Source organism: Grammomys surdaster, unplaced genomic scaffold, assembly GCF_004785775.1.
Source record: "Grammomys surdaster isolate TR1022 unplaced genomic scaffold, NIH_TR_1.0 63, whole genome shotgun sequence".
Taxonomy (NCBI): Eukaryota; Metazoa; Chordata; class Mammalia; order Rodentia; family Muridae; genus Grammomys; species Grammomys surdaster.
Genome location: NW_021604565.1, coordinates 30595055 through 30622620, shown reverse-complemented (window position 1 = coordinate 30622620; position 27566 = coordinate 30595055). Strand labels below are relative to the sequence as shown.

At 41.0% G+C, this 27566-nt stretch overlaps 1 protein-coding gene across 1 annotated transcript in view; it reads right to left on the bottom strand.

The window, feature by feature from the left end:
• Window positions 1-27566, bottom strand: part of Col14a1 (collagen type XIV alpha 1 chain) — a 197262-nt gene that overhangs the window by 83667 nt on the left and 86029 nt on the right. The window contains exons 14-22 of the mRNA XM_028767286.1: window positions 25817-25943; window positions 24727-24866; window positions 23418-23550; window positions 22086-22145; window positions 20593-20735; window positions 14446-14575; window positions 11402-11524; window positions 8639-8788; window positions 4998-5114 (exon numbers count right to left, since the gene is read on the bottom strand). Of these exons, the coding sequence (XP_028623119.1) occupies window positions 4998-5114; window positions 8639-8788; window positions 11402-11524; window positions 14446-14575; window positions 20593-20735; window positions 22086-22145; window positions 23418-23550; window positions 24727-24866; window positions 25817-25943 (1123 nt within the window). The remainder of the gene's footprint in view (window positions 1-4997; window positions 5115-8638; window positions 8789-11401; window positions 11525-14445; window positions 14576-20592; window positions 20736-22085; window positions 22146-23417; window positions 23551-24726; window positions 24867-25816; window positions 25944-27566) is intronic.

Here is a 27566-nt window from a genome sequence, read left to right as displayed (position 1 = left end):
GGTAAAGATGCTTGCTCTGCATGCCTGTTGACCTGAGATTGATCCCCAGGACTCTCTTAAACATGGAAGGAGAGCACCAACTCCACAAGCTGTTCTATGGCCTCCACATGGCCTCCCCCCTGTGGTAATAACACTGAAATTTAAAAATGGTTACTGTATTATAAGATTATATTTTACTGTGAAAGCTTAGTAAGCTATTTTTAATATCCAAATTCACTCTGTGCTTCCAAGGCTCACAACCCCCCAGAACTGTTTCTTTCTGACTCACAACTATCCCTTGCAACTGACTGGAAGTCTCTGGAAGCTACCCATAAGACAAATATTTTCTGAATCTTATGCATAGAGTATAAAGATCTGTAAGCACAAAAGCTTTCCAGGGATTCCCTCAGGGAATCATCTCTAGAAATGTTCTATTTCTGGCATTTCCTATTTTCCATGAATATCTGTGTACTTCTTAAGGACCCTTGAAAATAGGATATTAATGGGCTTTACTGCAAAAAAAATTAATAAATCCACAAATCCTTGGAAAATTGGAATGGGCATATTAAAATTAATGACAAACAGTATTAGTTTGATTCCCAACAGTAACAAAGAGGGGATCCATGAGTGAAGGTGTACACGTGTTGCTTTTGGCATGTGCTTCAAGTCTAATGGCTTTGCCTTAAAGGAAAGCAAAATCTAAATTGATCAGATGATGACTAACCTTTTTAATTCTGCTGCCCAAGGTACAGTGCTAATTCAGTTTAATTTCTTAGAACAGAGTAAAATAGTTTGTCTTTGTGTAGTTATTTCCAAAAAGTGAGGCAGCATTCTGGATTGTTATTGCATCGATAATGACATCACCATCTTGGTTCCCAAAATGGTGTCTTGAGCGGCTGCTGAGAGCCACACGCAGAGGCTTCCCAGTGTCAGGACAAGGATGCTGTGAGAATTTTATGACTTAAATACTTTCTCCTCCCAGGTCTCTCAAATGCCTGACCCCCAATCACCATGCCTTTGCATCAGACAGTTTGACTCTGAAATAGGTTGCATGTAACATTCCTTTCTAGCCTTAGTCTTTGGTAAAGTAGGTGTTCCAGTAGACTGCAATCCTCTAGTTCTTGCAACAGACACTACCACACAATCAGCATCTCTCACACCTAAAGGGGGGAAGAAGGGCGTGTGCCCTCTGAACTCTTTTCTAAGCAATCTACAAAAATTCATCAAGCGAATTATCAGGGAGACACAGTATCTGGACCTTAAGGACAGGAACTCAAAGAGAAATACTGGATTAAACCTTAGCTGCCATGTTAGCTTTAGAAAAGATGGAAAGAGGAGGGTGGAGAGAGAGACAGAGAAAGAGAGAGAGAGAGAGAGAGAGAGAGAGAGAGAGAGAGAGAGAGAGAGATTAGCAAGACCAACTAAATGTCTCTCATTTTGATCTCTGCCAGAATTAACCAAAGCCTGAATTTGGCAAACAGCTAATTGGCAAGTTTTATTTCAGTCTTTCCCCGTATGGTCTTTGTCCTTCTGGTAATCTTTTCCCCTATCTTAGCCATAAAAAATGTCCTAGCAGATGTCTTGTGTTTGCCAGCCTTGAATCCCATCCCTTTTTTCCTTTGGATACAATTCTTCCCCTCTTGGTACTTATAATCTGGACAGCATTAAATACCACCCTGCTGCTCCTGGCCATTGCCACCAGACACAGTCAGGGAAATTAACCAGGTCCAACCAGTCTGTTTATTTCATTCCTATGCACTCAGTGACAGATTTAGGGGCATGTGATCAAACCAGGCCAGCATGACTCAGTTTCTGGACTTCTGTTGGAAATATTGAGAAAGAAACTTCTCTTTTCTTCATGCCTGTGAAGCCAGAAACTGGAAGGATGTCACTCCGGGTCTGACTGGATCCCCATCACAAAGCCTGACTGAGTATGAAAAGCAGAGTAGGAGGAGGCAGCAAGACTCCATCTCAAGGACTCTGTTCAAACTTCTGGATCCAGAGGTGCCTGAAGTCGGGTACTGTTAACCCTCTCAATGTATAAACCAATAACTGATTCTTTTGCTTAACTCCCTTTATTCATGTTTCTATAAATTTAATAAACAAGCTTGAATGTTACAGCCTAGATAGTTTGCTTATAAGTGTGTAGGTAATTGTCACAGTTAATAATTTCAAATGAGGTAATGTTTGGAGAAACTGAAGCTTGGTGAAAAAAAATGATGAGAATCTGAGGTTGCAGCAGGGACATCTCTATTGACTTCACATCAGAATAAAGGTGTGCATGATCAGACCATGGGGAATATACAAGTAAAGAAATAATATTTACTCAGTCAACAATAGAAATTTGACTGAGGCACTCAGCAATAAGTTGACCTACCATCTAACTTTTCTCAAACACAAGGAAGAATCGAGGTCCATTTACCCCCTGATAGCACCTTTGGCTGGGGGAAAGGAAGAGAGAGATCTGCAGAGGCAGATATGTAGCCAGAAAAGTATAGCCAAGAAAGTCACATAGTCAAAACTTGGGTCTCATCTTCCCACTGGGATGATGGACATCTTACCACCAGCCCTTAACAGACAATGAATCAGAACAGCAATCACATTTATCTGTAAGATGAAGGGGCCCCACCCCAATTTCCCCCCACTGAAGAAGAAACCCAAGCCTTTGAACTAAATTCTATCGGTTAAAATACCAGAAATGTCCCAGAGACCTGGGGTGTGAGAGGCTCCTAGGACTCAACTGGGGTACCCTTAGCTGAAATGCCCAATAGTAGGAAGATGGAACCTCAAGAGACGACCTCCAGTAGATAGACAGAGCCCCCAGGGGAGAGATGGGGTCACCAACCCACATTCAAAAATAATAACCCAGAATTACTCCTGTCTAAAGGAAATCAGGTACAAAGAGTAGAGCAGAAACTGAAGGAAAGCTCATCCAGAGACTGCCCCACCTTGGGATCCATCCTATCTGCAGACACCAAATCCAGACACTATTGCTGATGGTTAGTATCTTTAAGTCTAACAGATGCCAGTAAATTTTAACCCTTCTACATTAAGTATGATCAAAGAGAGATATGAAATATAACTCAAATTCTGTAGTTGTTCCTCTACTCATAGTAAGCATATCTTTCATCTCCTTTGGCTTAAACATCCATAACTCCTGTTTCACACAACCATAGAAAATATATCTTTTTTTAATGTTTTTCTTGTCTTCACCATATGTTCTATTTTGAACTCCTATATATGTCAGACCAAACCTCAGCAGATATGAATACATTATGCCTCCTCCTGAATGAGAATGTGTTCACAAGTTACCACCAAGGCAAAGAAACACTCAGAAAGGGACAAGCCTGACTGCATAGGGGTTGATGTCAAAAGTATCCTCTCTCCAGGAAAAAGACATCGGGATGGGTATGGCCCTCATGCCTCACTGGACAACGACAAGGGGACCGGAGCCATTACAAGGTCCCCTTCAATTACTGGAGGTCAGGCCTCTATCCCCGCCTTCGCAAGATTAGAATTGCAACAGCCCTTCTATACTTAGAGAAGGGAGGAGATGTCAAAGGCAGCCCTGCTTACACACTGAAGGCCTAAAATCAGCCATAGGCCTAAAATCAGCAATAGGCCTGTCATACATGTATACTAACACCAAGTCTTGGGTCTCAGTGGAAAAACATTTAAACAGATGGCTATAAGCTAATGTAAACAGGGAGCTTTTGTGGGAATTTACAAGCCCGAGTAGAGTAGTCATAGACCTTGTACATAGGTAGCCTTGGCAGACAATACCAACTTAGATAAGGACAAGTGAGTCATAGGCAGAGTCATAGTGACTTGTCCCCTGAACCTTCACCCAGCCGATACCCGGTTCTGAAAGATATCTGTATTGCCCCTGAACACCAACACTCCAGTGTCATTTCCTTCCCCACATCCTGCCTTTCTGTGTTTATAACCCCTGTGTGAATGAATTACAATTTGAGAAAAATAAATTATTAAAAATAAAAGAAAGAAAGAATCAGAAAAACATGCCGTTTGAAGCTGGTCACCATGGAGTAGATAACACAGTGCTAGGACCGTGCAGTTTGAATGTATGCTAGTTCTGGTTACTTGGCTCCTGAGACCAACAGCAGATTGCATTGTTGAGGAGCTTGCTGGGTGCAAAGCATTGATGGATAAGCTTCTACATGCATTTTCTCAGCATATACCTTACAAAACCCTAAAACTCAATGCTATGGTTACATCTGTTAACAGATGAGGAAAAGTCCTAGGTAAAGTTCTGCAGGTCTGATGTCACATGCTGAGTTTCTGAACCCCGAACATGCAGCTTGCCAATGAAGACTCTAGTCCTTTTTTTGGGGGGGATCTTTTATTTACATTTCAGATGCTATCCGATTACCCGATTCCCCCCACCCTGCCCAGGAACCTCCTATCCCATTCCCCCTCCTCCTGCTTCTATGAGGATGTGCCCACACTCACTCCCCACTCCCACCTCCCCACCCTCGAATTCCCCCACACTCAGTGTCCAGCCTTCATGGGACCAAGGATCTCCTCTCCCACCTATGCCTGACAAGGTCATCTTCCCCTACTTATACAGTGGGAGCCATGGGTCCCTCCCTAAATGCTCCCAGGCTGGTGGTTTAGACCCTGGGAGCTCTGATTGGTTGGTATTGTTACTCTCCTCATGGAGCCACAAACCCATTCAGCTCTTTCACTCCTCCATCAGGAATCCCATGATCAGTTCAACGGTTAGCTGTGAGCATCTGCCTCTGAATATGTCAGACTCTGGCAGACCTCTAAGGAGACAGCTATATCAGGTTCTTGTCAGCATGCACTTCCTGACATCCACATCAGTGTCTACCTTTGGTGACTGCACATGGGATGGATACCCAGGCGGAATGGTCTTCAGACAGCCCCTCCTTCAGTTTCTGTCCCACACTTTGTCTCCATATTTGCTGTCTAATGTGACTTTCCACAAAGATCTGCATAGGAGCAGGCATGCAAGTACTTCACAAAACTGTGCTTACCCTGAAGGGACTCTAGAACTATCCTGTAGGCTGTGGCATGGCGATGTATTTGCCACCGAGCACACAAGCTTGTCATTTCAACCTGATTGGCTTGGAGATCTGTCACACCCAAGAACACTGTAACAAAACAGAAACACAACCATGTCACACTGCAAGCAATGCCACAAATTGTACCCAGTTCTGAAAGTAATTTATGGTAAAATTTTCATTCAGAGCTTTAGACTCAGAAATGGGAAACTTACGAACTCACAAAAAGATGAATAACAGAAGATATGTCCTTTATGTCTTAAATAAACGTCTGCAAAACAAGACCTATGAAGCAGACTGTCTCATGTTTACAAATGAAAAGGACACACATATTCACAGGAAAAAGGTAAGATGCAATAGTAACGAAGGAATGGGTGATATGTAAGCTTCTTCTGTATTATGTATGCCTTTATGTGCTTCACAACGACCAAAGTAATAGAGTATGGACTTACAGGCGAATGACAACAGCCATGATGAAATCAAAGGGAAGAATGGGGTAGACATGAACATGTTACACAACAAAACTGGCTTCATAAAGACTGGTCTCACAGCACTGTGTGGAAGGTTCTGTGACATTTGCCCTTTTGTGTCAGGTTATCGGATCAAGGTCTTCTATGATCATCACTTTGTTGCAAAAGATAGGATTCATTATTTTTAATGGCAATAGATATCCCATTATGATCTCATACAATTAGAGAAAAGGGTTAGCTACCAGAAGCTGGGGACAGTGGAGAGACTAGAAGATGAGGGAGGAGCTCCTTTGCTGTTCTGAGTAACTGAGAGAGGAATGAGGCCAACTGTATTATCACACAATAGGACTATCTTATCACACAGTGGGACTATCACACAGTGGGCCTGTTATAGCTCATAACAATGCACTGCAAGTTTTAAAACCAAAAGAACAGCAGATTTTGAATAGTTTCATCACAAAAAAAAAAAAGATTAACACTTAAGGTGACATATGCTTAATTATCATAATTAGATCTTGTCATGATAGATCCATGTATTAAATCTCCACAACATTCCCTATAAATATGGGCAGTGATAAAAAAATAGTCAATCAAAATAAAAACAAAAATTATAATTGAATAAGAGTGAACCTATTTTAAAATTCAATTTTATAGTCTGCATGTGTAAGAGAAGCTATTTGGCTTTCTTCACCTTAGAATTCTCATCTACATGGAAGATCATTTAGGGGAAACAATGGAAAGATTTCTTCAGAAAAAGTAAACATTTGATGTTTATCATTTAGATTCAAAAGCAGAAAATTTACAGTTCTTTTCCCAAATAACTTCTTCCTTCCATAGGATTTTTCTTTTATGCCACCCTCTCTTAATTAACTCATAAAATGAAATTACTTCATAATTATTGTTTTCAAGATAGCAAAATAATCTTTCCTAATCATAATTTACATCTTTATACTGGTCCTCTCCAGTGGAGCAGAGAGGGAAGACTCATTTCCTAAAGCCAACTGAAATACTCCTTTCCCCACACAAGGAAGGGAAATTAATAATTTTAACAACTGTGCTAAAATTGTTATAAAAACATTAAATTATGTTTTGTTGTGTGAGGCTGTATTTTACACCAGAGAAAGAGAACAAGTAACAACTGTTTAAATTCTACTTAACGGGTAAGAGTACAAAACAATTTAATATTCTCTGTTTTCAAAAATATGCATGGAATGTTCATCATTTTTACTAATGGAGAAAAGAAGAAAAGAAGGGAAGAGAAGAGGAGAGGAGAGGAGAGGAGAGGAGAGGAGAGGAGAGGAGAGGAGAGGAGAGGAGAAACGAGAAGAGAAGAGAAGAGAAGAGAAGAGAAGAGAAGAGAAGAGAAGAAATATGGAGTGAGAAAAGGAGTACATAGAAATATGCCAATAAAAATGAGTCTGGAGACACAAGTGGTAGAGACATAAACCAGAAGGTTAGAGACAAAGGAGGGAGGTGTGCCAAACACAGAGACTCAGGCATGATAAGGAGGAGCTGGGGGCTGCTGTCACAGTACAGCAGAGGAAAGTACTTAATGACCATGCTAGTACCCAAAGTAGTGCCATCTCAGTAGTTAAGGAGAAGACCGAACCATAGGCAAAAAGCACCCTGGAGTCCTCAAATACAGAGAACACATGGGGGGGGGGCTGTGTGTATAAGTTTATGGGTTGTTTTATTTTGTTTCGGTTTGGTTTTGCTTCCTGAGAGCTAGGATTAAAGATGTGTACCACCACACCTGACTTTGTTCTATTTCTTATTTTTATTTGTTTTGTGATTTTAAAAGATAGAATCTTTTTATGCAACCCTGGCTAACTTCGAACTGATGATTCTTCTACATCAGCCTTCTAAATGATAAGATGTCAGCATACCCAATGGGGGAAAATTTCTTTATATAAAGCTTATTCAGTATCTAATCTTTGTGATGTCGAGATACTCCACAGAAGGGAATTTAGGAAGCCTCCTCTCATGGAAGTACAGGTTCTACAAAGAACACAAGGTATCTTGGAGCCAAATTTTTGAACGACTTTTTTTTGGACAAATCATTCTATTTGAGACAAAGATCACATATATGCCAAGTATAACACAATTATTACAATACAGTAGCAGCTATTCATGGAGAGCCTGCCTTAACAGGCACTTTGCATACATTAGCTCCTTCATCTACACCACAATTGCTACAGGATGGCTACTGCCTTCATCTTAGAATTGAGAAGGCTTCCAACCCTGAGAAGGTAACTGCTTTGTCCAGGGCCATCACTAATATGTAAGGCAGTTAAGTCTCATTTCAAATTTTCTGATCACTGCAAGTCTTAAGAAAGAGGCACATGCTACTAAGAGCACATAAGTTTATTTTATAGAGCATGCTGTCATTCCATCATGTGTGTATTATCTTCATTATGTATTAAAAGTACCAACCTTGGGTTCATCATAGAGATATGCTTTTTTAATGTATTTGGATCTGAACATGTAAGTTGATCTAAAGAAATATAATAGATGATGTGGAGGTATATAACAAAATTTCAGAACAATGGAACATGTCTATTGAAATTTGGAAAGCACTACATAATTCCATGTGTAATTACATCATAAGTTCAGATGCCAATGAGAAATCCCTATATGAAAATTCATAAAAGAATACTAGACAGTCTTAGAGTAGAGAGACGTTTACTTTCAATCAATGATGTATGGTGTGGTTGTGTGGTTTTGTGTGTGTGTGTGTGTGTGTTCACGTACATGGGTGGTGAGTAGCAATATTTTGAGAGAAAGCCAGCTTCTCCTTGGCCCCGCTTTAACTGGCATTGGCCATGTCAGACTATTGGCTACTTGGAAAAATTCACCTAATTTGAAAAGTGCCAACAAACTTTCCAGAGGGAAATCCTATCTGCAACCATCCAGCAGATCGGAAAAGCAGTTGCTGACAACTGCCTGCCAACTAGGACTCTGGACAGCCCTGAGAAACTACCACACCTTTCTTTCCACAAAATGCCATCCAGAAAGAGTAATGTAGAAGGAAGAAAAAAGCCAATGGTTGCACCGAAAACGGGGAGTGAGGGACAAGTCACAGGGAGAATCAAACACAAAGCCACTAACTCAGGGCTGAAGCAAGCAGACATCAATTGGGCTTACGTGTTTGCACGAGGCCAGTCAGAGCATCACTGAAGCCTGCTGCCTGGGAAGCAAAGATCTTCACATTGTAGTCCATTCCACTGAGGAGATTTGTCATGACAATGGTGTTGACATCAGCACCCACGAAAGTTTCCAGAGTTTGACCAGGGACTAAAAGAGACAAGAGTGTACACTGCAATCACAATGTGCATGTGCTCTTAGAGAATATTATACTCAACCCACTCTTAACTGTTACCCAGGATTACCCAGCAGGCAAACAACTAGGTTGAGGCTAGAGCCTAGTCTCATCTGTCTCTAAAACCTACATCTTAGTCCTTCCTCTTGTAGCGTTTCGTCCCTTGTACTTAGTCAAAATGGTGAAGAGCTTCACTATCCACCCATCACCTTATTCTGACTTTTATATTATCAGAAGCAATCAGCACTAGCTTGGTTGAAGGCGTAATTCCCGACAGCCTCTACTTACATAGTTGCTTTATCCCCAGCACATGTCAAGGACAGAATGCTCCATCCTGGTCATCAGACCACACCTTATCATAGGAGATCTGGGTAGATGTCACCACAATAGCATCAACTACTCCTATGCCATGGCCTTAGCTCAGCTGGATTTTGAGACCATTGTGTATTCAACTGCATTCAACATGCTGGTCTTAAGTGTTAAGTACAGTTTGTGCTGAGTCTTATTCTGCCTTTTTACCTGCTGTCTTTTCTTCTCCGTGTCTACTTTTTAAGAGCTTGAGTTCGTGATAATTTCTAAGTACTAATCACTTTCCTCCAGGAACCCCATTCTAGCAGCAAATTTACATGGTTTTTGGATGCATGAGTTGTAACAGTAGCTATTTTCCTATGCTACAAAGAGCCAACACAAATAATCACATGTAGCTGCCTCTCCAGGACAACCACAATACTACTGACATCCTGGACACTGAAGGACAATTATTCAAAGGTAAGAAATTACTGTGAGTTTAGCAATAGTTACTAGTATCTACTAGGTGGAAAGTTCCATACCCCAATGTGTGACAGTCAAACCTATCTCTACTGAGGGCAAACCACAGCAATTGAGAACCACAAGTTTAACATAAGAAAGTGATTTTAGTACTCAGAAAATATGACAGACATTTTTTAAAGGATCCAGAACACATCGCATAAGTGTATATACACCCTATACCTACAAGAAAGAGACAAAAGAAATAAAATCTGTGACCAATCTGAAGGAGTGAGTATGGAGCAGGCCTTAATCTATGCCTACCATTTTATTTTCATGGTTCATAAAGACATTTTTCTGAAGAGACTGGAAGTGGGATTACTGTAATCACATGGACCAGATGACAATAGGACCTGGATAAGTGGCAGAAGAGGAAGAGTTAAGGCTGGAATAAGAGTGATAGAAATGCCCCGCAAGACAGACTGAGGCCATTCAAGTTTTTGAGAGAGAAAAATAGCAATCTTTCATAGTCCCTAAAATATCTTCTAACTTTTTTTTTCTTCTGCTAAACTAGGAATAGCTGGAGGAGCCCTTTCTGGTGAACAGCCAGAGTTCTGAAGGGCAGGTCTAAAAAACTGAAAAGATCTGTATAAAGCATACTTTCCTTTAAGATGTCACAGGAGTGTGAAGGTTAGAGGGAATTGCAGTGGGTACTACTGCCCAAATACCCTCCATGGCCTTTTGCTTGGGGTAAAAGTGCTCCCTATTTGAACTGTTCATTTGCCTTTAAATTATAATGATGTAGGGAACACTCATTGGGAAACCCAAAGGGAGTGGGAAGAGGGAGTTAGGTGGAGATATAATTAAGACACTTGCATGCATGTATAATATTGTCAGGAAATAAAGACAGTTGAGTATACAATGATTAGAAGAGAGAATCTCATAAATAATTTTTTTTTTACTTTGCTGTGTTTTACCCTACAGCATACGTTTTAAAATGAAGAGAAAGAAAAGTTTGTCAATAGAATTTGTCCAACTTATCCAAGAAGAAGCAGAAGAAAAAAAATTTTTTTTTAAAAATTTATTTATTTATTTTATTTATGAGTACACTGTCGCTGTCTTCGGACACACCAGAATAGGGCATCCAGTCTCATTACGAATGGTTGTGAGCCACCATGTGGTTGCTGGGAATTGAACTCAGGACCTCTGGAAGAGCAGTCAGTGCTCTTAACCGCTGAGCCATCTCTCCAGCCCAGGAAAAATTTTAAAGTAGGGATTTTAAGGTCTGGAGCTTACACATCTATTGAGCTATGACTCCCCCCCCACTCCTGGGGAGTCCAGCTTTCCTTAGACTTGTTCCCTACCTGGGGTGACATTTGGTCAGTCAGATGTACACTCAGTAGATAACCTATTTCTTCATTGGTGTGCATATAGTTTTCTATTTGAAGTCATCATTTTGTCTTTCTAATAATGTCTACCCAACAAGGACCATACTAAAAAAAAAAAAATGAAAAGAAAACACTTATCCTCAAAAAAGATAAGAAACAATTCTTAGTGGTTTAATATATAAAGTCTAACTCTGACAGAAACAATGCCAGAAATGATCTTAAAATTTGCTTGGCGTCAGTGAGATGGCGCCACAGATTTTCAGTCAAGCCTGGCCACTTGAGTTTAACACCTGGAATCCACATGATGGAAGGAGAGAACTGACTCTTCCAAGCTGTTCTCTGACCTCTACTTGCATGTTCTGGTAAAGGAATGTGTGTGTACATTCACACACACACACACACACACACTAAAAATTTCGGAACTTTGAATTTTGGGTTCTGAGAAGGACTTACCACTCACAGGTTTGTAGACAATCCTATAGCCCTTCACAGGGGCAGAGGGTGGGTCCCATGTAATGCGCAACCGATTGTACCATTCTTCTGAGACCCTTAAGTTTTGAGGACCAGAGGATGGCACTATAAAGACAGAAGAAGGAAAATAGAGGTTCAGTAAACACCTGAACTAAATACCTTTGCAAATAAGACATAAAGTTCACAGTGGGATTTGCAAGTATTTTAAACACAAATGTGAAAAATTGCTCTTGTAATGAATGAGTTTTATCTGAATTCCCGAGGTTCACTGAAAGTATTATGGTTCTCTTTTCAATTAATTTTAACCAAAAATATAATTGAATGATGCTTATTAAAAACATCTATTGGGCTGGAGAGATGGCTCAGCCGTTAAAGGCTAGGCTCATATAAAAACATCTATCTTTGCTTTAATGTGCTCCACATACATCAAAATGCACATGTCTGTCCATATCAAGAATGCTACTTGCACAATGTGACTGGTAATTATCACTGGTGGTGAGAGTCTGCTTCACCAGATACTTCTACTTTGTATACTCAAGAAGAGATCGTTGTATACTCAAGTGTTATTCTCTGACAATATTATACATGTATACAATGTGTCTTGATTATATCCACACCCAGTTCCCTCTTCCCACTCCCTTTGAGCCTCCCAATGTCTGTTCCCTACATCATTATAATTTAAAGGGAGATGAACAGTTCAAATAGGGAGAGCTTTTACCCCAGGCAAAAGGCTGTGAAGAGTATTTGGGCATCGATACCCAATGCAATTCCTCCCTCTAACTGTGAGATTATAAACAAGAAAATATGCATTATACAGATCTTTTCAGGTTTCTAGACCTGACCTTCACAACTCTGGCTGTTCAGCAGATAGGTCTCTTCCAGGTATTCTTAATTTGGCAGGAAAAAAAATAGATAAAAGATATTTTAGGGGCCATGAAAGAAATGCTTTTTTTTTCCTCTCAAAAAAATCTACTTCCTGCCTTATTTACACTTTTGTGAAAACCCACCTACAGGAGCAAGGTACAAAACTTAGTTATTAACACTGCTCTAGACTTGATCCCATGTAACTGTCAATTATGATGAATTAAAATGGTCACAGATTTTTTTTTAACCTGCTTCCCATTAAGAACTGGAAACCATCAGTCTCTGCTTAAATCTCAGTAGATACTCTGGCTGTGTTAGCCACCGATTATGGAGGAGTGGTAGACCTTGGAAGTCCTCCTCTAGCAGTGCAGAATTCCCCATGTAATACGGAGAGCCTCTCAGGTGAGCGGAGGGTCAGCTGTACCTTGCAGCTATCCTCACCAAGATGACAGGCATGAAGTAAAATTGACTTGGAGCTTTAAGACCTACCCAGCCACAATGTGTATACCAACAGGTAATGATAATTTGCATCACTTATATGGTACAGAAGACTTTCTACCAAGCCCTCATTTCTTGACCCACCATGTCAGAAAACAGAATAAGTATAGTCACTGAAGTGTTCCTATCACCACTAAAATCTAGGGTAGTCTTTATGTAAGAATAAATGTTAATAATAGCAAATAAAAGAGTTAAGTGTGCTTACATCTGATTCACTGATGGCCAAAGCATCTTAAATATTTTAAGATATCTCCTTGGGATCACATAGTATTGTCAGAGGTTAACATACAAAAGTGAAGTAGATAAATAGGCTCCCAAGATTCAGAACTTCTGAAACCATGGAAGAAAGTAAACCTTCCCTCTTTTTTTTAAATTTTTATTCTTCTCTTATATATTACATTCTGACTATAGTTTCCTCTCACCCCACCACTTCCTCTTCTATCCCGATCCACACCCATTTGCCTCCCCTCAGACAAGACCAGGCCTCCAAGGGACATCAACCAAACATGGCATTACAAGTATAATAAGACCAGGTATATACCGTTACATCAAGGCTGGACAAGGCAACTGAGTAGACAGACGAAGATCTGACAAGTAGGCAAAATAGTCAGAGACAGCCCTCTGCTCCCACTGTTAGGAATCGGAAAAGAACATGAGCTGCTCAGCCATAACATATATACAGAGGTCCTAGGTCAGACTCCTACCATCTCCCTGATCTATGGGAGCCTTATGCGTTCCACTCAGTTGATTTGATGGGCCTTGTTCTTGTGATATTTCTGAGCCCTCTGATTCCTCCAATCCTTCCTCCCCCTCCTCCACTGGACTCTATGAGCTCCACCTAATATCTGGCTGTGGGACTCTGCATCTGCACCCATCAGTTACTGGATGAAGTCTCTCGGGTCTTCTGATGACAATTATGCTACACTATGGCTTCAGAACACTCTGCAAGCAGGACAAACTGTAGGATGAACCTTTACTCTTTTAGGTAATTGTCTCAATTAGTGTGTTACAACAATACCAACAACAAACAAAGCTGACTAATGAAGCAACAGAGGTTTTAGGGGATAGGAATGTGAGCAAGACAGTACTACGAAGGGTATTGCTATCATAAGACAGATTTGGGGAGGTGTCATTGCTCTCTATTTTCTACTCTAGTGGTGATGATTATGTGAACCCAAGCATGTGTTAAGACTCACAGAACTGTAATAAAAAGAAAGCACATTTGCTATCTGCTTATTTAAAAACATAAAACTAGGCCTACAAAAGGAAAAGAGAAGAAAAAGGAAGAAGAGGAAGAAGAGGAGGAGGAAGAGGAGGAAGAAAAGGAGGAGGAGGAGGAGGAAGAGGAGGAAGAGGAGGAGGAGACTCAGATTGTCACAGTCCCATGAAATGTGGAGAAAGGCGGAGGCCGTGAGGCCTACATCTTGGCAAATCACTAGGATGTGTGACATGCCACAAGGTGAACCTGAAGGATCAGCTTTGCTCTCTGCTTCTGCTTTTCACAGAGAACAAATGTGTAAACAGCTTGCCCAAATTGGATTGTACACGGGTTCACACCCATTCACAGGATTCTGGCAGATTTTCTGGTCCTAATTCTTGCACTATACTTTACTCATCCTAGGTGATGGGTAAACTAGTGTCCATGCAGGCAAACATTCACTTACAAGTCTTCCCAGGAGCAGAGACACTGACACCTTCTCCACCGGTGTAGATAGGGGTCACGGTGACTTTATACTCAGTGTCTGGAAGTAGAGTCTTCAGAAGGAGACTGTTCTGCACTCCAGGCACCATAACCTGAATAGAAAGGCAAATATGATGACTGTGTGAGACTCCTACTCCCACTGGCCTCTTAAACAAGTGTGACTACAGACATTTTGAAAGCATAAGAAGTGAGCTAGTGAAAGGAAAGGCACTCATGCAAAAGCATCTCTCCCTGCCGTGTCCCTCACAGAAACTTTAGTTTATAAGCACCAAAATAGGAGGATTAACTCCACAGAACATCTCCTCTTGATGTCTTCTTAGCCTTCTTGGAGAAGACAGAATGACCATCTGCCAAGCCAGCAGGTGTTTGTATTTAAAGTGTTCGTTCTCCAACCCAGACTGGTGCTTATCTGTTCTGAAATGACTTGAGCGTGGTCTTGCAAATCCAGCCTCCCCTATTTCCCTTCCTCAGTGATAACCTGACCACAACATTTTATTCTTTCAATTAGAAAGGATGGTTACCATCCAAGAGCAACAGAATAAAGCATCATGAGCCAAGGTTTTTTTTTTTTTTAGTTGAAACATATTTAACAGCAACACTCAAAATCTGCTGCAGCTTTCTTACATCTGGAAGGAGATATCTTCCTCCATCTGGATCTGCTATTCCTCTGTCACTAAAACTGCCAGAAAAAAGAAATCCAGAGGCATGGGGACCCAGCACCAGCTGGTGTGCATTGTGCCACGTGGCACACAGTACAATTCTGGTGTTTCTAAGAGAGTATTCTGGACCCCATGTCCACTGGGAAATACTGTGCCTATGCCCCAGCAGTTAAATGCTGGCACTTCTCTGAGCTGTTGGGAACTTAATAATCACTGGAAAAAAATGTGAGGATGTACAAATTGAACCAAGAGGGGCTTTAAAAAGTCACGAGACCAAGACAGCCAGAAAAGTTTTCCATTCCAGGAATGGTTAAGATGCCAACAGGCTGAAGCCATGCTTTCTCCTTCTGATAGAAGGAAGGAACCCATTCATCGTGGAATAAGTCCTAGAAAACCTTTTGGTGAACCTAGAAGTAGCTATTGCTATGATACAGCTAAGCTTTGATCTGCCATCATCTTGGGTCTAGGAAAAGCCTTCATCAGACAACCATAGTTCTACTAATCGAAGAAAAGAACACTGGAGTGTACAGGTTTGCATCAAGTGGAATCTTAGGTAGGTAGTTATAAAAATAGCAGCTCTGTTTTAATCTAGAGTGAGTTAGCCAACCCTGGCAGGAAGGGCTGCAAGACAGCTGTGGATGCCCTGACTTGTATTGCCCCATCAGGGTAGAGTCCTTAGGGGTGTCGTCTCTCTTCAACAGAATACTGGAGTAGAGCCTAGGCTCTCATTCTGAGCTTTCTAGCAAACCACCCATGTAGATGTTCTTTAAATAAGGTCAGGTCTCACACTGAGAAGCATATGTATGGCCTTGTTGCTGACGAAATTTAGCCGATGGAATACCGTAAAGCAGCGTGACGACTCTGGAGGATTCCCACTGCATGGCAGAAAGTAGTTGCTGTGGTTTATAACAACAGCCCTTATTAAGTGCCAAATGTTTTGTGCCATGTGCTACTAGAAGAATCCAAATCCGGTAAGCCACTCCATCATCACCATAACTCTTTAAGGCAGTGATATCACACTCATTTTATAAGTGTGGAAACAGACCCACATGACCCAGTACAGGGGCCATATTGAAACCCCAGAGATCTGATCTAGGGCCTGCTTACTCTTTAGGGGTTTATGTCATACAAGTATGCAGAGCAAACCTTTTTTTCACCCTCATATTCATTATCAAGAGTAAAATGGAAATTCCCTCTGGGGTATGCAAATTTCATCCTGTTCAGTCTCTGCTTGTTTAAGTAAGGAAGAGTTCAATTTTATGTGAATTAATAGAAGCTCATACTTAAAATACAGATGCTGCAATCATAGCAGATGGTGCCTGTCATTTTTGAGACAACTCTGTGAAAGATGTTAGTGATTAAATGTGATGCAAATACCACTAGGGAGCTTTGTGTTTTTAACTTTTTCAAATACATAACTTTTCTGTCTTGATCTACGAGGGCTGTCTGGATCACATGCAGCAAGCTGTGACGTGCAGAAGAGACTAGAGTTCATACACTCTGCTGTGTCCCAACTTGCAAAATTCCACTTTTAGACCACAGTTTTCATACAGCAACGAAGGATAACTCAGGGCTGTGCTTGTGGCATTGCTTTAATTCCAATCTATTGTCACCCAATACTTCTATCAAATACAATAATGCTAAACCAGTAGAAACATGATTGGCACTCTTGGATTTTTGCAGGAACGCTAAATGGCTGTGAAGATTTCCAAAACTTAACATTAATATCAGGACTCACCCTGCAGGAGACTAAGACACGCTTTAAGTAGCCCCTCTTTAGATACTGTTCACCAGCCAATATTCAGAGGCTAGAACTCCAAGCAGCCTTTTGCAAGTAATAGAGAGACATCTCTGCTCTGACAATAAAACTGAGGTCACTGTCTTTGGCACTGCACAGCACTATGAACCACTGTGCAAAACAATCCTTATGAAACAGTGACTGCCATTTTTATATGTCACAGTTCCTTTTTGTTTTTCCTTTGAACATTGGTAGACTTCTTTATGCCTTAAAGTACAGAATTAGTGCACATACCCTAACTGGTAAATTTGGTTTTTCTTGTTTCCTTTTGGTTTACAATACTATGTGTGTGTGCAGTTCTCCAACTTGAGTCCTATCTCATCCTTTGCCCATGCCAGTACGATCAGCTGCAACAGTGAAGAGAAAACTTGGTAAGAGAAAATATGTCTACGATCAGGACATATTTTCTTCTTTGCTTTCATAGTATGGGTTAGCCATCCATCTTTCCTGGACAAGCACCGTGTGTGTGTGTGTGTGTGTGTGTGTGTGTGTGTGTAAGGCCAGGGGACAATCATGAGTGTCATTGCTCAGGAACATCCACTCTTTTGTATTTGAGATAGGGTCTCTTGGTGACCTGTTATTTATTGCGTAGTGTGTGTGTGTGTGCACATGTGTGTGTGCACATGTCTGTGCACATATGTGTGTGTGCACATGTGTGTGTGTGCGCACATGTGTGTGTGTGCACACGCGTGTGTATAATGGCCAGGGGACAATCATGAGTGTCATTCCTCAGGAACATCTACTCTTTTGTATTTGAGATAGGGTCTCTTGGTGGCCTGTTATTTATTGCGTAGTTTAGGATAGCTAGCCAGCAAGCCCAGAGATCCACCGATCTCTGCCTTCCCCTGCCAGGGCTGTGATTACAGGAGCACCACCACGCCCTTTGTTATTTTTTTAATATGGTTTGAGGAATGGAACTCGTTCCTCATCCTTCTAGGCAAGCACTTTATTGCCTAAACTCTCTTTTCACTTCAGACAGCATCATGTTAAGATGTCGTGTCGGCCATACGATCTCAAGTTCTTTTGACTTTGTCACTGACCTGCATCTCACTGTCCTAAACTCAGAGATACCTTACGTTCTTTCTATCTCACTAAGAATGCAGGATGGGGAGATATCTCCGTGGGTAAAAGCACTCACAGCTCACACATGAGGACCTGACTTCAAATCCCAGCAACCATATAAAACTCTGGGCATGTCAGCACATGCTGATGACCCAGCACTAGGAGACTGGCAGATCCTGGGGTCTCTTAGTGGTCTTTTATTTATTGAGTAGTTTAGGATAGCTGGTGAGCAAGCCCAGAGATCCACCTATCTCTACCTTCCCCTACCCCAGGACTGTGATTACAGAAGCACCACCACACCCGGAGTATGCTACCCAGTCTAATAAAATGTCAAGCTGCAGATTCAATGAGAGATCCTGTCCCACAAAATGAGGTGAATTTCAGAGAAAGCTACCAGAAGTCAACCTCTAGCCTTTCTAGCCTTCACAGGTTGATATGCTTGTGCATTCTCTCTCTCTCTCTCTCTCTCTCTCTCTCTCTCTCTCTCTCTCTCTTTCTCTCTCTCTCATGCAGACTTATTTGATTTAATTAGCTCAAGAATTAAAATAATATATCATTGCATTTCTACAGCAGTAGCATTTAATAAAATACATCTCAATCCTCAGGCCAGTCTTTAAATTAATAAAGTGCCTGTAAGTTACATATACAAGTCTAATTTAATTAGAATTGACTAAAGGGACTTGGAGGTTGAGGACTCCCACTAGGATTTCTTTCATGTAGTGGAAAACCAACGCTCTGCTGCTCAGTAAACTTATCAACACGTTTCATTTTCCTTAAAGCTCTGTTTAGCTGGGCAGACTAAGACTTTTGATCATTTTCCCTTCATTTGGGTGTTCAAGAGTTTCAGTTATAAATAGTGCTAAATAAAATAATCTCCTGAAGGGAACACAATCTAAAAGCCACCCAAAGTAAATAGTTTTATTATTTTGCTGTGCAGAGCTTACAAGTGCACGTGTGAGATTGAATTGTTACTTTTTCCAAATCAGCAGGAATCAGCACCAAGGAGCTAAATGTGGTTCTTGAAAACAAAAAGCAAAGTTTCTCATGCTGGGAAGTCTTTGTGGGTTCTTATTTTTAGTAACTAAATTATAATAGTGGGGTAATTATAGGAAAAATAAAATACCCAAATTACATATTTAATTGGTGTGCCTAAGTATAATTTTTTAAGTTTGCCAATCATGAATTATTTGGAAAGTACTTATTGTCGAAGTGAAATTACAATGTAATACAAATCATCTGGGTATCCATTAACTTTCCAGAAACTCTCCCAGATCAACGGCATGAACCTGCTGGCTATTCACTATCTGCAAGGTCCTGGAGGCCATCACTGTGCACTGTAACGTCTCTTCCACCAACTGGAAATAAAGAATGCTGAGCTCAAATAAATGATTCCCTATGTAAGTTAAAGGAGGTGAGGGGGGCAATGTTATTAATGATCAATGATGAGTTTTCGGGAATTCCTCCCTAGTGTGTCAAAAATGAAACAGCAAAGAAACAAATTTAGTAATGATATATCGTAGTAATAAATCAAGCAAGCCTCTGCATGGAAACTAGAGCGCTCTCTTTTGTCTGGACACATGTAAAGAAGCAATTCCAAAACATATCAAATTTGAGGATTAAACTAACAGGCTTGGTTTTCTAGGTGAAATAAATATAGAGGAACTAGGAAAAAAAGAAACAATTCCAAAGGAGACAATAAGATATAAATTAGAAAAACGTGGGGAAACCACCATGAAGAATGTACCAGGTCTGCCATATAGAAATGTACATAAAACAACTTTAAAAAAAAATCACAAAGCCTTGAGAAGAGATGCCCATGCTTAAGAATAAGTGAGAAATAGTTATAAATATGCTTTAAATGAGTTGATTTGTTGTTAGTAATTATTAATTAACCATCATTAATTATAATAACTAGTAATTTATGATTTATAGTATTAAAATATAGTAATTAATAATCCATTCATTAGTAATAATTAATTGAAATTAAAATGAGTGAAAATATATCTTTTAGACCCCCCACGTGCGTTTTGCTTAAAAGCTTTATAGTAGACTCCCAGGAGCAAAAAAGTTTAATACTTGCCTTGAACTTTTACATATGCATCTACATACATGTACACAAATACACATGTGTAATGGTCCTTTGCCTTATCTTGATTTGGTTTGCTTTCAAAATAGATAGGGTTTAGATGTGTTGCTAGCTGCTCTCCAGCCCCTAATACCTAAGTGATCTCCTTCCATCAGTCTCCCTAGGAACTATAGGCATATGCCACCCTGCCTGGCCTGATGACTCTATTTGAACCCTATTTTGGTCAACAGGTGTGTAAGACGGCAAAAGCAATAACACAGGGAAAAAAGCTGCAGAGGCTTGATTAGATTGAAGCTATCTGTGAGTGGCAGGTTTTAGAGTCAGAAAGGATATGATGACCGTTAGTGAAATTTGGATTGAGCAAGAATGTTAGTTTCTGCAGACATGGAGTCATCAAGCAGTGATCAGGACAGCTCTTGCTCATCTCCCCAAACAGCCGTGGTAGCTCCACCAACAAGTGCTGTGGGACTCCTGGTCAGCGGTAGTAATACAGACCGTTCCTACCACTTCTTCCATAGGGTCCCCTTGGGCTGTCAGGTAGGTCACCCTAAACTGCTCCACATTGCTGTCAGAAATGTCCCACGTGACCCGCAGGCTAGTAGCAGTTTCATCATCTACAACCAGGTTTCTGATTCCTGTCTGGAGAACTGGAATAAATAGAACCACATATTAAAGAACTTGCAGCCCATCATATCCCAAAATGAGAACACAGGTACCATCTACAGAGTAGCATCCAGCATCATTCAGTGCAACCCTATGAGAGATATCCATGTGAAGCAGGAACTCCATACCCATGGCTGACAGAGAACTGAAGGAAAACCACTAGACTGAACTCAAAGGGATCATGGTCCTTAAGACCTCAAGCTCACTCCCTCTTATTGAAATGGGCAGGGGGTACCAGATCTCATTACTCTCCATATGTATGCAGCATCCAGCAACACCCACCTACCTGCTCCCAGGCCTATCTTAACACTTCTCACTCAAGAACAGTTCCTCAACTCTGCCTGCCTTCATCTTTCCAGCCTACAAACATTGTCTTTTCTGGGATATCTCTCCAATTTTTTTTTACCTATGTTCACTACAACATGCATCTCCATTTGCCAACGTGTCTTTTCCCTCAAAAATTCCATTTTTATTCCTCTACTGACTTCTCTCCTTCTGTCCATTCTCCTCATCCACCCTCTCATGAGAACATTCACTGAACCTGTCTTAAATGTCATATTGTCTAGATCTTTGACACATGCATTGTCAAGTCTTGAGAAACACTGTAAACACGACACCAAGTAGCTAGGATGCTAACTGGTGTAACTATGCTATACTACAAGACAAGGGGAATTGTGGGGAAAGCTTAGTTCAAGGCAGAGTTCCAGAACTCTGGTGCCAAGAAAGAAAACAGGAACTATCAAGGGAGAACGTGTGTGTTCCAATAAAGAAAACCCAAATAAAGATTAGCTGAAGGATAAACACATGAATGAGTGGGTGACTGGGTAATGAAGAGCTGTGGACATGTTTTAGATAGGGAGCGTGTTAATTAACTCAGACAACTGGTTGGGAGGTGTGCTGAGGTAAAGAGAAAAGCTACAATGAGAGGGGAAACTATTGGTGAGGGACTAACACTGCATAAGTCTCAGGTCCCAACAGAAATTAATGGAAGTGGTGTGAATAATCAATTCTCCACAGAGAGCCACAGAAGTGACTGGGACAAAGACCTCTGTGGGTGGTGCTATGTTAACTGCCTCAGAAAGGTGAATGAGAATCCAGGTGGAAGTAGGAAAGGTAGAGAGCTTTAGTGATGGTGAGCTAGGAGACCAAGTGGTACACGGTAGAAGAGAAGACATCAAGTTCAAAGGCTGTTCACATGTGAACTGTTTGTGAGAAAGCGAGGACAGGACATCTCTTCTAATTAATAACGAAATAAAAGCTAAGTGAAACTAGGAAACATAACTTCTGTTTAAATCAAACGTATTGAGGACAAACAGGCCCCTGAGTGTCCTCACCTGAAGTCACAGGGCTGGTAGGTTCTACGGTTGTGGGTGCTTCTGTCCAAAAGTCATCAACTGGAAAAAAATTCATTACTTTCCAATTATGTAAAGACAATATTCTATACATTTGCATAGACCATAGTATAACTTATGAAAGAAATTGCACTGATGTTATCTTTCTTTCTTAACAACAACTAACTGTGATGTTCAAGGAAGAACAGGTAAGCTGTAAGGCAGATTTATACACTGTTTCAACAAATAAGGAAGGTGAACTGGAAAGGTACTAGTGGCTCATCAGAGACTTCAGATAAGCACCTGAATTACATTCACAAAATTATGCAACCTCAAAATTATTTTTTAAATAGGGACATAGCCATGATAATTAAAGAAAATTAAATTGTAGACCAAGTTGTAAAAGGGTTACCCAAAAGAGACCACCCAAGAGGGCAATGTGCTCTGGCAGGTAGTGTTTTTTCTGTGTCCTGAATGTACCTTGGGCAAATGCTAGAATGGAATGACGACGTGATGTGCCATATTCACATGCAGATCAACACATCCATCTAGAAGGTCCACAAACACTGGATGGCAATGTCTCCTAGCTTTGGGAAATGCCTCCTCTGAAATCTTGGCCTCTTTAAGAGATAGTCTTTCATCAACTGAAGACACAGCAGGACTAGGTCCAGCCTCTGTGTCTCACTTCCATACAGTTCAGAAGGACTATCCCAGCTCTGACAGAACTAATAGGGCTGATTTGGATTCGCCTGTATAGGACCATGCTCTCTCTTCAGTTTATGACATAAGAATCTCCCAACTGCATTGACCAATAAATCTTCTAAATCCACTTAAGAGAACTTAATATATGGCTAATAATTCATTTTTAAGAAAGAAGGATATAATTAATATATGGTTTCAAAAAGAAAAAATCCAGGGATTATCAATCAGCTAGTAAATTCTGCAAAAAGTTCTTATAACCAAGACCAAAAACTCTTGGCTACATTAGTATCTAGCTTATTTTCCCATTTGTTTGTCTATGATTATATCCACCTACTATCTAGTCATCTACCTTTCCATTTTGAGGGCGGAAGTGGTACAGTTAAGATATGCCAAATGTGGGGTTTAATGCTCGAGAATATAATTATGAACAAGACAGAGACGCTCAATGCCTTCAGTGTAATGATAGTCTGAGACATTTCGATGCTTCACACATGAACTCATGGACTATAAGACAAGGAAAACCCCGGAGAAACAAAGAAATGTTGAGGCTTAATGGGGGAAGGCAGGCTGTGAGTGTGCACGGTGGACCCTGAAGCTCAAATGTGAGACGTAAGTCCACACTCCAGGACTTACGTGTGGTCCCCACGGCGGTCACCACCTCACTCTCACTTCCGTCATCGAGCACAGCTAACAGTGAGACTTCATACTCCGTTCCAGGATCCAGGCCTTCAATAACGTAAGAGTCCTGCTCTTCTTTGAGGGCAACCTGAAAAGCATTTGGTGCTTAGTAACTGGGGTTGTTCTCCTTTAAAAGGAGATAGGGAGCGGTGGGTGAGAGAGATAGAACATTTGGCATTGGAAAACAAATTGTGATCTTGGCTGGAGAAGACTGTTTCTCTTGAACTATAGGGTTGAGGCCTCGTGGTCGTTCTCCTGTCCACTTGGGCATGTCTATTATTGTCTTTCTTGCTCAGCTCATATTTGGGCAGTCATGTTGGCGAGTCTCTATGGGTGTAGCTTCTAACATTAATAGGAGACACAATCTCACAGCAAGCTCCCTGATCCTCTGGTTCTCAAGAGCTTTCTGCCCCCCCTCTGGCTATGATTCCTGACCCTTAGGTGCAATGTGTATACACATATGGGTGTAATGACAATTAATGAAAAAAAAAGAGGCCATAAATTTGAAAGGGATCAAGGAAAGGTTTATGAAAGCGTTGCAGGTGAGGGCTGCACCCCTGCTAGCTCCGCCCCACCTCCACCCCACTCCCCCACCCCTGCTCAGGCCCCCTCTAGCTTCGGGTCCCACTCACTCTGGCCCCTGCTCCCTCTGGCCCAAAGTACACTGTAGCTGTCTCCAGATACCCACATGAGGGCATCAGATCTCATGGTTATGAGCCATCATGTGGTTGCTGGAATTTGAACTTGTGACCTCCTGAAGAGCAGTCAGTGCTCTTAACTGCTGAGCCATCTCACCAGCCCAAAAGTAAAAGAAATAATTTTTTAAAAAAGAAAAAGGAGGACTGAAAATTAAAAGAAAAATACAAAGAAAACATCTGTATGTAAGCAAGAACTAACTGAATAGAACAGGAAACCTGAAATCATTTTAAAATTAAACTACAGACCCTCTTGCTTTCACTTCCTCGATGAATATACTATTAATGTTGTAAAAGTAACATTGTAAAGTTTTATTAGGTGTTTTTTGTGAGGGTCGAGGAAGCTGAGATATAAAACTGAAGCCCTGGTAACAATACATCCTAAATTGTTGAACTATAGCATTATTTGATGCATTTATAATGCCAAATGCCATGCCATGCCCGGCAAGACGCTACTCCTGAAGTTCCCGTCCATTTTGAAACGAAGACCAACCTGGGTTCGGCAGTAGGCATTCACTTCCGGGAAACGTGTTTCGGGATCAATTTTCACTGTGGTTCAGTCAACTCACCTCCTGGGTCTTCCCGCCATAGACGGGAATCCACATCAGCTTGTGCTGCCCTTCCTCAGCAGAGAGCGGATGCCAGGTCACCCGAAAACTGTCTGTCTTCACCTCATCAATTTCCAAGTATTGCTGGGCAGGAACTTCCTCTGTGAGCCATGGAGGAGATTGAGTTTGAGAAATATGAGAAGGCAAGAAACTAAACTCAAGAAGCTCCTGGCGGGTCACGGGATGGGAAGACCCGGGAGCTCTTGGTTTTGGAAAGCCATGGAAGAATGGCAACCATCCTCTATCCATCCGGCGTGACTTTAATGTTTGTTTCCAGTACCTTCCAACAGCATAAATTAGGGAAACCACAGAAATAATGTTCTCTAAAAATTTTTCCAGTAACTCCAGAACTCTTACATTGTTGATATTGGGCCATTTTCATAAAATATAAAAAATAAAAATGGAGCTGGGAAGATAGGTCGGCCATAAAGTGCATACCTCAGCACTTCAATCAGTCCCTGCTGTGTTAAGATTGGGACCCTGTTACAAATACTGCTATATCATAACGCAGTAAGTTAAATAGTATTAAAATGTCATTCCCATTGGCAGAAAACTGATATTAGTCATTTGGAGTTTGGCCTAAAGCACCCACACACATATGAACGGAAGAAGAGGGTAAAACTTTTACATTAAGAAATAAGAGAAATGGAGGGTGGGGTTGGTTAAATAGACAACAATGTATGTGGTTTTGTACATTTTTATTGTTTGGAAATTTCATAAATGAACCCAATGTATTTTTATCACACCCATGGCTCAACTCAACTCCTCCTGGACTCCCCCACCACAGCCGCCTTCCAACTTTATGTCCTTTTTTTTTAACCCACTGGAGTCAAATTCGTGCTTCCCGTATGTGCATGGGTGCAGGGAAATAAACCTTTTAAAGTGAGATGGCATTTCTCTCTCTTTTCTTTATTTTGATAAAAAAAGCATTTAATTGTGTGTTCATAATATCTTAAAAATTAATATGAATTCAAAGTTACAGTTGAGGAGGTTGCTGCAGGTTCACTGAATAGTTGCTTCCTAAATCTTTTCGATGGAGAGTAAGGCTTACCTGTGGTAAATTCTCCAACCAGAGGCAAGGACTGCCCTTCCTCGTAGATGGAGAAAATGGCAACAGAGTATTCTGTGAGCGGGGTCAGGCCTTTCAGAGGGAATGTTGTGACAGGATCAACTTCAACCTGCAGAGCAGAACAGCCAGAGTCTGTACCCAACACTCGCAAACCACGCGAATCATTTTAGTATGATCTACAGTCCGGCTGACTGAAAGCTTACCACTACTGCAAACCACAACACTGAACCACAAAGCCCGAGTGTGTCCAAATGCATACATCCTAGCCATCCTTAGAGACATACTCAGAAGGCATGTGAGGCTGATGAGGCTGATGAGGCTGATGAACTGACGTACGAAGTTTCTAGCTAAGTCTACTAAGAGCTGACAGTCTTGGCTTCACTGTCTGGGCCCCGTCAACATATCTGTGCCATACACGACAACCTCCATCACTATTACACAGGTAACCAACCACACAGAGAAAGATTAACACCAAAGGAAACAACAAATATCCAAGTATTCCTTTATATTTCACAGAAAGATATAATTGGGGGAATATATATGTATTGTGGGTATGGATATATATGTGCATGTGTGTGTATGCAATTCATATATGTGCATTGTGTGTATGCATATATTATGTGCATATGTACGTGTGTGTGTGTGTGTGTGTGTGTGTATGATTAAGCCCTGGAGAAAGGGACTAAAGATATATAATATAAAAAGAGTTTGAAGAAAGACAGCACAAAATAAAGAGGAGGTGAGGGCAGGATTTGAACCACAAATCCCCATCCAGACCACCCTGAAGGTAAGAGAACGAAAGAATGAACATCGCTTTATCATTGAGAGGTTAGGGCAGGGCTGCCAAGCTGCATTGTTTGAAGATTAAATTGTAAATCATGGTTATGGCACCCACATCTGTGAGTTTGCCATGTATCTTAATTAATCTTCATCGTAATACATAGCATCTTAAAGTAAGATGCCTTAGTTCTGGTGGTATTCCAGAAACTTGAAGAAATAACCACATTTACCTGAGAGCAGGCTTTGTCAAATTAGGGCCCACTGAAAGTGATTTCAAAAGACATTTTAAAGCAATACAACATAATCTCTTATCTTGTGTACTGTCAATAACTAGTCTTGATGCCTAAGCAAAGGTAAATAACTCGCTCTAAGTTTGCTCATGATAGTCAATGTGACTGTGATGGTTGGTATATCCTTGGCCTAAGGAGTGGCAGTATTTGGAAGCGCGGCCTTGATGGAGCAGGTGTGTCACTGTGGGTGTGGGCTTTAATATCCTCATCCTAGCTGCCTGAAAGTCAGTATTCTCCTAGCAGCCTCCAGATGAAGATGTAGAACTCTCAGCTCCTCCTACACCATGCCTGCCTGGACACTGCCATGTTCTCTCCTTGATAATATTGGACTAAACCTCTAAACCTATAAGCTAGCCCCAATTAAATGTTGTCCCTTTAAGAGTTGCCTTGGTCATGGTGTCTGTTCACAGCAATAAAACCCTAACTAAGACAATGACCATTACCAAAGCAGGAAACATTCCTTCCCCCCACTTAAATGTTCATCAACTAGCATCCAAATGAAAAGCAAACATCATAAGAGATAACTGTGACGTTGTGTATTCTAGGACTCTGCCCTGGACTCCCAATGGTCTCTTGGTCTCCAGCCTCACTGGCCTGTGTCATGCTCTCGCCCTCTTCTCCCTAGGGACTTTGCACATTGATTCATTCTGTCTATGATTACT